At 41.6% G+C, this 10,959-nt stretch overlaps 1 protein-coding gene across 1 annotated transcript in view; it reads left to right on the top strand.

Moving 5' to 3' along the window:
• DROSHA (drosha ribonuclease III) overlaps positions 1 to 10,959 on the top strand; it is a 75,202-nt gene that overhangs the window by 1,163 nt on the left and 63,080 nt on the right. The window contains exons 2-6 of the mRNA XM_041475936.1: positions 52 to 171; positions 1,350 to 2,207; positions 7,625 to 7,717; positions 8,666 to 8,897; positions 9,443 to 9,584. Of these exons, the coding sequence (XP_041331870.1) occupies positions 1,357 to 2,207; positions 7,625 to 7,717; positions 8,666 to 8,897; positions 9,443 to 9,584 (1,318 nt within the window). The 5' untranslated portion in view covers positions 52 to 171; positions 1,350 to 1,356. The remainder of the gene's footprint in view (positions 1 to 51; positions 172 to 1,349; positions 2,208 to 7,624; positions 7,718 to 8,665; positions 8,898 to 9,442; positions 9,585 to 10,959) is intronic.

Here is a 10,959-nt window from a genome sequence, read left to right as displayed (position 1 = left end):
TCTTTGATATCAGTCCTTTGCCCCTATGTTTCTTTTCCTTTCTCCCTCCAGTTCACCAGAAGCTGTCTACTCTCTCTCAGCAAGTGCTACATCTTTTACTGCAGTGTGACCGGAATGCGGCTGAGAGTAGTGCTCTGAGCAGTCCAGGTTGGCCATGTTGCACTATAGCAGGTGGGAGAATATTCTGTGCATGCACTTCAGCATCAGCAAAGCCTCAGTGAAAGGGAGGCTTTGTTTTCTTTCTCTGGTGATCTTTCCAATTGTGGCTGTGTGTGTCTCCCCTTTCTTTCTCTCTTCCCCTTAAGAAAAACAGGATTTGACTTCTGCAGGTGCTTAGATAATTTTTTTCACCACTCCTTCCATTCCAGCCATAGATTTTCTTAAATGTTTTTTTCTTCTTTTTTCAGGTTTTGAAACTTAACATTGTAATTAAAGAATCAGTTTAAACTTCAATGAAGCACAGTGCTTTCATTTATAAATGTTCATGCCTTAAATATATGCCTAGTTTTGAGCAACACTTAAACCTGCTTTAAGCAGTGATAGTTTCTCAAGGGTATTAGGGCTGAGAAGGCAGATGAGGGATTTCTTGGGAATCATTTATTTAATTAAATTAATCATTTATTTAATTAAATTAAATTAAGGAATGGCACAGTCTACATGGGTTTTTATTTCATAATCTGTAAGGGGTGTAACCTGTTTTTCCATTAAAATATGCCTACTTCACTTAAAACACTTTGGAGGGTCTGTTGAATTCAGTCCTTTAGTACATTGGGGACTCAATAATGAGTGTAAATTGCTAGTATTTAATTTAAAATTTACAAAATTTGTTGGGCCAGGTGGCATGCAATGAGGTGTTAGTCAAGTCATTCTGCCCAAAGTTTAGAATTGTGTTCTAGAGAGAACTCCTTGTTATGTATGCAACATTGGATGACTACTGCTGTTCTTAGTAATGAGTGATTTCTTTGGTGTGGGATATCCAAAGGTTTTATATCAACGTGTCGAAGTACAAGTGGAGGTGCTTGTATCCTTGACCTGTCAAGGATATCAAATCATAACAATAATTTGTTGAAATTACATTGCCCTAACTCGTACAGCATGATCCAGCTTGGGTTCTGGCTTAAAGACAGTAAGTGCTTTTATGGATTAGAGGCTTGAAGGAATCAAAAGGGGCATAAATGACCTGCACTAGAGGTCTGAGGAGCACAAAGCTCCCAGTGAAGGTGGATATCATTTACTGCTACTGTTAAAGGAAACTGCAGTTTCAGCACTTCAGGAGTAGCTCCTGCAGATGCATTGAGGACATCTGACAAAAATTGTGTGACTCTGGATTTTTATTTCCCTCAATAAAGGTGAGCCATGTCTTTCCATTCTGGGCGAGGATGTCCCCGTGGCCAGGGGGGACCAGGAGCAAGAACTTCAACACAGACCTACCGCCCTCAGAACCTCCGGCAGCTTCACCCGCAGCAGCCCTCCATGCAGTACCAGTATGAGCAGCAAACTGCCCCTCCGACAACCTACTCCAACCCTCCAGCCACCGGCTACATGCCTCCCAGGCCAGACTTTGTGCCCTATCCTCCTCCAGTGCCCCCTTCCACACAAAATCCCATCAGCCAGTGTCCCATGAGGCCACCGTTTCCAAACCACCAGATGAGACAGAGCTTCCCAGTGCCTCCATGTTTCCCTCCCACCCCTCCACCAGTGCCAAACCCTAGCAACACTCCCGTGCCAGGAACACCTGCTGGACAAAGCACCTTTCCTTACATGATGCCTCCCCCCACTGTACCACACCCTCCCCCCCCGCCAGTCATGCCACAGCAGGTCAGCTACCAGCCCGTGTACTCAGCAGGGTACTCGCAGCAGTCATTCCCGCCGCCCAGCTTCAACAGCTACCAGCACAGCTCCAGCTCCTTCCCGAGCAGCACTGCCAGCAGCAGCGCCAGCAGCAGCCACTTCCGGCACACGGGGCAGTACCAGGGAGAGAAGTCCCAGAGTGACCGGCGCTCCCCAGACAGGAGCAAGCACTACGATGAGCACCGGCACCGCGAGCACGGTCACATTCACGGCGACAGGCATCGCTCCGCTAACCACGGGGATCGTCGGGATCGGGGCCGCAGTCCGGACAGGAGGAGGCAGGAAAGCAGTCGGCACCGGACGGATTATGACAGAGGAAGGATATCACCTCATCACAGAAGTTACGAGCGAAACAGGTAACTATTATCTGCCTGCAGGGGGAGAGATACCATCCCCCATATGTGTTTGCATCAATGTTCTTCCCTTACCCTTGTTTGTCCCTTTAGCTGGGGAAGTAGCCAGTAGTCAGGTCTCATGGAAAAAGTTACTGTTTAGACACCTTCCAGGTGTCTAAACACTGCTTTGCCTCACGGTTGTGAGCTGGCAGACTTGTTGCTTTTGTCCATGGAGATAGTTTTCAAACAAGAGCTTCTTTGCATCCCACTGAATGGATTGTTGAGTAATGCTCAACATATTGACCTTAGAAATTTATGCACATGTGGCATAAAATAGAGTTGGCACTCTAAGACTATAGAAAGTTAAGTCTTACAAACAATTAAGCCACAGCACTTCAAATTTCAAGATTTAGGTAGCAGAGTTAGGGTGCCAGGTGTTACTTTCTTTCAATAAGCTATTTGCAGCGAATACTGACTTGGTGGGGTTTATAGTCTGATAGGGGACCATAGCTAAAACTTGCAGTTATGTGTTTTAGTGAAGAGCATGTTGTGTTCAGGGTGAAGACCTCAGCAAGCCAACCTCAAGAGAGGACTGAGGTCAAAAAGAGCGTGGGTCAGTTGTAGGCTTCACTGGTGTCATTCAGAGTGTGTGTGCACTACTTCTTTTGGGATTTATCATGAAATATCTGTTTCTCTTTGTCACAGTTTTGGAGACAGACCACATATACGACACACTGAGTTCATGCAGCAACAGTTCACTTTATTCAGATCTTGACCAGTCACAATTTCACTGGTCGAATTATATAAGTAAGGTAATTCTGTAACTGATCACATATTTCCCTTATAATTTTATAATTATTTATACTTTGAGGCCTACAGGCCAGCTGTAGGCCACCACAGTTGCCCTTTTTTTGTTTTGTTTTGAAATACAGAAGCAGTGTCTGTCATCCTCTGCAGGCAGATGACAGACACGGCTTTGTGTAAAACCTTGACCAGGCATTGATTGAGGCCTTCAACTCAATTTAAGAGGCTCAGGCCTCCTTTTAGTTGGTGATGTATCCTATATAGTCTGGAATTTGTAACATTCACTCTAGAGATCTGTTAGGTGGGACCACTAGTGATACAAGTTATCAATATGGCATGCTGCAGGCTTATAGCTTTACAGTTATAAACTTTGAAACTTAACTCTAACAACTGGAAACAGCTCAAGAGTTACAAATATACAACTTAGCTCTAAGACTAAGAAACAACTCCATGGTTACAAACTTACAACTTAACTCTAAAATAAAAAACAGCTTAATCTAGAAACAGGAAACATTTAAATTCTCAGAACAGTGGGAAAAACAACAAGAAAAACGATATTAGTTCAGTCCTGTTATCTATAGTCTTAAATAAATAAAATCCTTAGTCTTCATTTCTTTAAATATATAAAATCTTTTTAATTGTGTCACCTGTTTTAGTGTGTACACAGCACCAGGCATTCCCCCTCTTTTGTTTAAAGAGTATGTTCTAAAGTGCTGTGTAGGGCATACTAGTGGTGTAACACACCTTATAGCTGTAAGAATTGTATTTAGTGAGGTATACAGCTGCTTCTGAAAGTACTTTTTACAAGACTAGTTCAAAATTATCAAAGGAAGCATCTCAGGTTTCACAGGCCACACCTTGGCACATGAGCAAAAATGACACATCTTTGTGTTGGTAAAGTCTTTAAAATGCTTGATTCTTGAAGTATTTGAGTAAAGTTACAAGTGAGCTGTCATTCTAAGGGTCCTGTTGATGGCCCAAGGTGTATTTTTCCTTGAAGGATTCTGAATAATCATTAAACTGAAAGTGACAAAGTTAAGTATTATGTTGCCATTATTTAGAGTTATCACAAGGTATGTCCAGTTAGATATAAGGTGATAAAGTCTAGGTAAATATTATCATGAATATTGCTTGAGAATAATGTATGTAGGGCTTTCTTTTACAAGCATATTGAGTTGGTGTTTTCTTAATAACCCTACAAGCTTTAGAACTTTATTTGTACCTTTGGCTGGCTAGTTATAAATTTGTCTAACAGCTTTTATCCTTAAATAATATATCTGCACAATTCTGGATAACTGAGAACACAATTTTAGTTGTGTTTGCCAGGGTCGAAAGGGAAAGTTCTGCGCTGTCGTGGCTCAGCAGCAGCAGAGGTGACTTCTCTGGTGTATATTGTGTTCTTAGCTGGTGTATAATTTAGGGAAAATTCTCGGTCCAGCAGCATCGGAGTGATTGGGACAGCAGCACCACTTCCGTGTATGAGGTCTCTGGGCACTCTTGGTGACGCATTTCTCAGACCCACCCCCATGTCGTTGGGATGGGCAGGTACATCCCCACCCCTTGGAGGCTGGGCAGAAAACACAGTCACACCCTGCAGAAGTGGGCTTGAGGCTGTGGTCTTGGAGCTGGTCCAGTTGGTCTCAGGAGAAAGCGGTTCTGGTGCACTTGGGGTCTCTCTGCCCTCTACACCAGTTGGCAACGCGCGCTGGTCTTGGGTGCTTACGGAGGTCTCTGCCAGCACGGCAGAGCAAGGGGCAGCAGAGCACAGAGCGGGAAAGTGGCCAATTGTTTCAGAGGCCTCGGCAGCCATGGCAGGGCACGGAGGGGCTGTAGAGGGCCCATTTAACACAGCACAGCTGCTTGGGGCGGTTTCACTGATGGCCCCAGGAACGGGATGATCCGCCAACAGATCCTGGTCCTGGAGGCTGTCAGGGCACTCCCCAGGTAGGTCACCCTCGCCTGGGGAGGCCCCATGACTCCACCCATAAGCCTCCCGATGCATTGTGCTTTCTGTACCCATCCTTTTCCTTCTCACACCTGGCACAGCACCTGCCTGCCCCACCACCTCCCTCAGTACCCATTCACCATTTGCCTCAGCAGATGGCACCCTTTGTGATCCCTCTGCCATTCTCACCACCCGCTCGCTCTGCAACATTTTTGTCATGTTCATTATGAGTCTCCGTGGTTTGATAACACAAATGGCAGAGTCATCTCCTGTGGAGGCAGCTGTTAGGATATGTTGGCTGGCCCACTCCCAGGTTTTTAAATCTAGGGTGGCCCCTTCTGATACATCCAGTCTGTGGCTCTCACACCACACTGTGAGGGCTAATAAAGCCCGTTCCTTGTATTTTTCAAATCTTTTATTTAAAATGGGAGTCCATACCTTCAGGAGAGGGTCGTCTGGTGTTGAAGCCCCTGCTGCCAGGCTGGCGGTGTCATGCACTTACAAAAAAGAAAAATTAAAGGAAAAATTAAGGGGGGGTCCAGACCAATCACGGCTCTATATGCCGTTCTTTGCAGCTCAAAGGCTGCGGGCAGCTCCTCCTGGTTGCCCTGTGTGTCTCCCCGCTCTGTTGGCAGCAGCTGTTGCAATCACATCAGAGTCCACCAGTTGTCACAGTTTCGGAGACAGACCAGTGACAGGACACGCTGAGTTCATGCAGCAACAGGTCACTTCCTTCCGATCTTGCTCCCTTATGTATCTTAGGAGCCCATGAGGTTAATCCTCATTGGCTGAGCCAGTTACTTCCTGCTCAGCCAGCCAATAGAAGCCTGAGTCTCCAATAGCCTGGGCCTGCTCTTACTGGTCAAATTATATAATTAAGGTAATTATGTAACTGTTCACATATTTCCCTTATAATTTTATAATTATTTATACTTTGAGGCCTACAGGCCAGCTGTAGGCCACCACACCTCTTCTTCATATAGCTTGGAAATTATGGGCTTACCTGATGTAGTCTGCTGTGGTGTGTTTTAGAGCAAATCATCAGTTAAATCTTTCTCATGTCTTAGGTATGTTCTGTTTGTAGCTATTTATGTGTCTAATGAGCTTTGCCAAAATATTCAAAGAGCTACTGGAAAGTTAAGTATTTATCAGAGTTCCTGGATTACATACTCTTAATTTTAAAAGCTCAGAATTTTTTCATACTACGTGTGGAACATGAATTTGCACATAAATCCTGTGTAAATGAAGCCCCTTTGATTTAGATATGCAGAGACTTAATTACAGAATCTTAGACATCTTCATTCAAAAACGCAACCCGAGCCTCGCACTCAGGAGGTTTATTTTGATTTTCAAAAAAGGGTTTTCCAAAACTGAATGCAACCGGTATTAAGGCACTGGTCTTTTCTGTTTGATGTGCTTGTGGAATTTTCTCCTTTTTTCTGCATAATTTCAAGCTTCAGTTTTAAGTTTTGAAAATGCATGTTTTCAGTAGCTTCTTTCTCAAACGCTTTTGGATTACTGCTTTAGGCCGATAGCTTCCAGATCTACTTTATAATGTATCTACTTATTTTATTCAAAACTGTTTGCCAGACTTGGGGTTGATTTTTTTTTGTGCAGCGTCTGTCTCTCAAGCAAATAAGGTGGCGTGGAGTACGCTCTCTCTGAAGACTGAATCCACGCCTGAGCAAGACACCAACAAACAAGGATAGATGGGGCTGGGGATAAACAATAGATAATTTATCTGAACATTTTGCTTTGTAAATTTGCATTGTTTCATATTATGAGCATGGGAACAAACACATATATATATGTTCATAAACAATTTTGACTCATTCTGTTAACCTACCAAGCCACTTGAGGCAGCTGTTTATAATTCCTAGTGTATCAGCAGACTAGAAGTTTTAACAGATGCATAATGGCTTACCAGCTGTTAGCAGAGTAAAAAGCTGCCTGTGTGATCTTTCCTGCCTAATAAATACAGTAATTTCATAGAATCATTTAGATTGAAAAACGTCTTTAAGATCACCAAGTCCAACCTGTAACCTAATGCTGCTAACTCCTACACTTAATTGTGTCCCTAAGTGCCACATCCACATCTCTTTAAAATGCCTTCAGGGATGATGGTACCACCATTTTCCTGCGCAGCTGTTCCATTGCTCAATAACCCTTTGGGTGAAGAAATTTTTCCTGCTATCCAAATAAAATCTCCCCTAGTGCAACTTGAGGCTGTTTCCTTTCATTCTGTCACTTGTTACCTGGCAGAAGAGGTTAACCCCCACCTGGCTACACGCCCCTTTCAGGCAGTTGTAGAGAGCAACAAGGTCTTCCCTGAGCCTCCTTTTCTCCAGGGGATGCAACCCCAGCTCCCTCCTGCTTTGCCATTTGTAACAGAAGAAGAGGAAAAGTGTTAATAAGTCATGTGAGGAATCCATAAATGTCACCTCTGCATGGTGTGAATTAACTGTCGTATTGAGATAGATGGCTTTGTGACAGAGGTGGAGGACATGGACGCTTGACTGCCTTTTACAAGTTTCTTGAAGGTCAATGTTAACAACATCTGGGTTTTTAGCAGTCAGCATGTGGATGTCGTCCTGCATAACATGATCTTAGGCTGCTTTTGTGTTCCTTTCAGGTGTAGAATGTAAGAAATACCAGATTTCTCATTAACTTATGTTTTGAACTTTTCAAGGGAGCGGGAGAGGGAGAGGCATCGGCACCGTGACAGCAGAAGATCACCATCACCAGACAGATCTTATAAAAAGGAATACAAGAGAGCAGGAAGGTAAGGAAGGTTGTGTGTGGTCTCATGAGCATTTGAGGCTCTGTGAATCCATTCACACAAGGTTTTGTGTGTGCATCTGAAACCAGAAAAAAATGAGTGTCTTAAATTTATAATTATCTAGTGATAATCATGCCAGTTATCTCAAGGCCTTGTAAAGTTAGAAACAGGATTAATCTCTGGAGAGTTTCACTGCTATGTCCTAAAGACTTTCTCTTAAGTCTTCTAGTCTGTAAAGTACCAAAAATATTTAAAGTCACTTTAGATTATCTTTTAGAGGCTTTTTTTATATTATTCTTATATTCTTATATTATAATATAATAATACAATATTCTTATATTATATTCTTATATTATTTTGAATATTGGATAGTTGGAAATATTGCAACATTATTTGTTTTGTAGGCAGAGGAGATAAAAAAAAGTAGGTAGTTTCCTTACTCCTCTTTCAAAAGCATTGCTCTTACGATGCACCTTGTGTTGTTCAAAGATGTGTTAAAGTAACAGAAGTGTGGGTTCTGTATAATCCTTTTAATAAAACTCAAGTTCTTTTTGTCATACCAATAGTTTGTGGGCTGTTCTCTGAAACTTCTTGTTGTAACTTCTAGTTGTGAATGATGTGACTTAGTTTTTACCAATGAGTTCCTAACTTAAAATAAAAAGAAATTCACCTAGAATGCAGGTGGGAATTTTAATTTAAAATAGCATGTATTTTTATTTTATTTATTGAATATGGTTTAAAATAAAAAGCACATCGAATTTGAAGTCATTTTTATAGTAGGTCAAACCTACAAATTACTCTTGTACACTTTATGGTGCAAGAGTAAAAAAGCTGGAAAGGAAACTGGATTTTGCTGCAATTTATATGATAGAATGACTTACTATCTAAGCAAACTGTTTATCATTTTAAAATAATGAAAAAAATTGCTTTTGTTTGCTTTCTCCCACTAAGCCGCTCTCCAAGCAGAGAGAGAAAGAGAACCCGGTGGGAGGAGGACAGAGAAAGGTGGTCTGAGAACCAGAGCTCCAGTAAAGAGAAAAATTATACGGCTGTCAAAGACAAAGAATCAGAAGAGAATGCGTCTGAAAAAAATGAAGAGGAAGATGAGGAATTGCTTAAGCCAGTCTGGGTTCGCTGTACCCATTCTGAAAGCTATTATTCCAATGACCCTATGGATCAAGTGGTATGTCAGGGAGAACTCTAAAATGACTGCAGACAGTCCTTTATATTATGAACCCATCAGCAGGTTCATAATTTTGTGTCATTTAATTCTTATCTCTTCCCAGGCATCTCAATCTTTTAACCCTGTTAGGGGCTTCATTTGTTGCTGTTCTCTGTTTTCATAAGTTCCTTCTGTCTGTTAGCATTCAGATAAGTGGTACATCAAGTTGTACTTTTTTTTTTTGTCTCCAGGAGGGAAAGATCAATTTTTTCCCTGTTATACATTGTGTTTAACCTGTGAGCAAAGATGCCTCAAGCACCGTATATTCCTGCAAACTTAGAGAAGTGCTATACAGGCAAATGAAATAATTTCTCTGCTAGTTCACCTGGTGAAGAAATGTAATAGGTATTTCCATGTTTCACTGAAAGATCTGTCTTTCCCACCTTTTTGGTTTTTTTCATGAAATGCTGGTAGATGTTGACTTCTTGTGCTATTTTAACACTGTCCTTTTTTTTGTTCTGTTGGTGTTCTAATTCTTTTTGTTCTGTTGATGTTGTAATTAACAGGGGGACTCTACTGTGGTAGGAACAAGCAAGCTCCGGGATCTGTATGAAAAGTTTGACGAGGAGTTAGGAAAGCGACAGGCAAAGGCCAAAGCAGCCAGGCCACCATGGGAGCCACCAAAAACCAAGCTGGATGAAGATTTAGGTAGGCTGACATGATGACAAAGCTCTAAAATGGAATAATCTGTAGTTAACCTGTTGAGGCAGTTGTGTGTATTTAATAATGTTGGTAAGTCTTTTTTTAAATCCCTCCTTTGTATTTCATATCCATGGGAGTTTTACTGTAGCTTTTGGTGGAAGTAGGGCTAGATTCTTTACCCAGAAAGCATGGGGGGAAATAGAGAGTATCGAGCAGTACCAAATGCTAGTTTCTTCCATGGCATAAAACACCCTGAGCATGATCAGATAGTCCAGAGAATGGCGCATGAGAGGCTTTAAGGAGCTCCTGGTTTTACATTTCTGAAGAGCAAGCAGGAGTAGTGGTGATAGAATCTGTGCTGTAAAAACAAACATCTGAGTTTTTCTTCAGTGTTGTATTTTTGTTGTGCAGCTCTGCTTAGTGTGATCAGACATCTGCAAAATTATCAGTTTTCATGACATACATTATCTGCATTATCTTGTTCCACCTATATGGATCTTCTGACAGTGAAATACATCCAGCAGCATCAAGTACTGGAGAAATACTGGCTGAATTAGCAGGGCAGAGGTTTTTATAGCAATTTGTCTACTCAGAAGTCAGTGAAAGCTATTTTTCTTGGTTTGTTTTATGAAAATTGTTGTTCTTTTCATACTTCCAGCATTTCAGTGTTTCATAGTGTGTTTTTTAGTCCCTTGCTTTAGTTCAAGAAATTTGTAGGCATATCACAGTAATTTAGATACTCTGTTGGGTTTGTTTTTTAAATATTATTTCATGTTGGCTGGGTGAGCTGCCTCAAACTCTCAGGTCTCAGTAACTCATTAAAAAGTCACATATCAAAAATTTCAAAGCTGAAATACAGGCATAATTACATGGTTACATGCTGATGATATAAAAGGATGCAATGAAGAGGAAATAAAAAAACTAAATACAGATGAAGTAAAATGTGAACTCACTTTTGTAAAGAAGTTCTTCACATTTTTTTGAAGAGTGAATTTGCATATATTTAAACTCCTTCAAGAATCTCTAGCAAAGTTAACTGTAGGGTTTTTTAGGAGGTGTTTTTTCATGTGTGGATGAATCAAGAACATGGCTGCTATGCTCAACATACCTGTGTAAAGCCCTCATTCCTTAGATCTCTGAGGAAAGCCTGCTGCTCCAGGCTAAAATATGATAGGGCCAAGGGCAACTTCTGCATTTTTTTCCCACTCTTTCTGGAGAACCCTAAGGCTCTATGTCTTCACTGTTCCACTGGGATGACTTGGTGTCCATGCCAGCTTCTTCTACAGCCATGTAGTGTCTAGTAGTTTGTCTTATTTAGTACTTCAGTAAAGGCTGTCTATGTTCTGGCTTGTGTTAGCAGCAATTGTGTGTTGCAGTGGGA

This window comes from Pyrgilauda ruficollis, unplaced genomic scaffold (genome assembly GCF_017590135.1).
Source record: "Pyrgilauda ruficollis isolate IOZ18807 unplaced genomic scaffold, ASM1759013v1 scaffold37, whole genome shotgun sequence".
NCBI classification, from domain to species: domain Eukaryota; kingdom Metazoa; phylum Chordata; class Aves; order Passeriformes; family Passeridae; genus Pyrgilauda; species Pyrgilauda ruficollis.
Note: the sequence above shows the minus strand (reverse complement) of the source record. Positions and strands in the feature narration are given on the sequence as shown.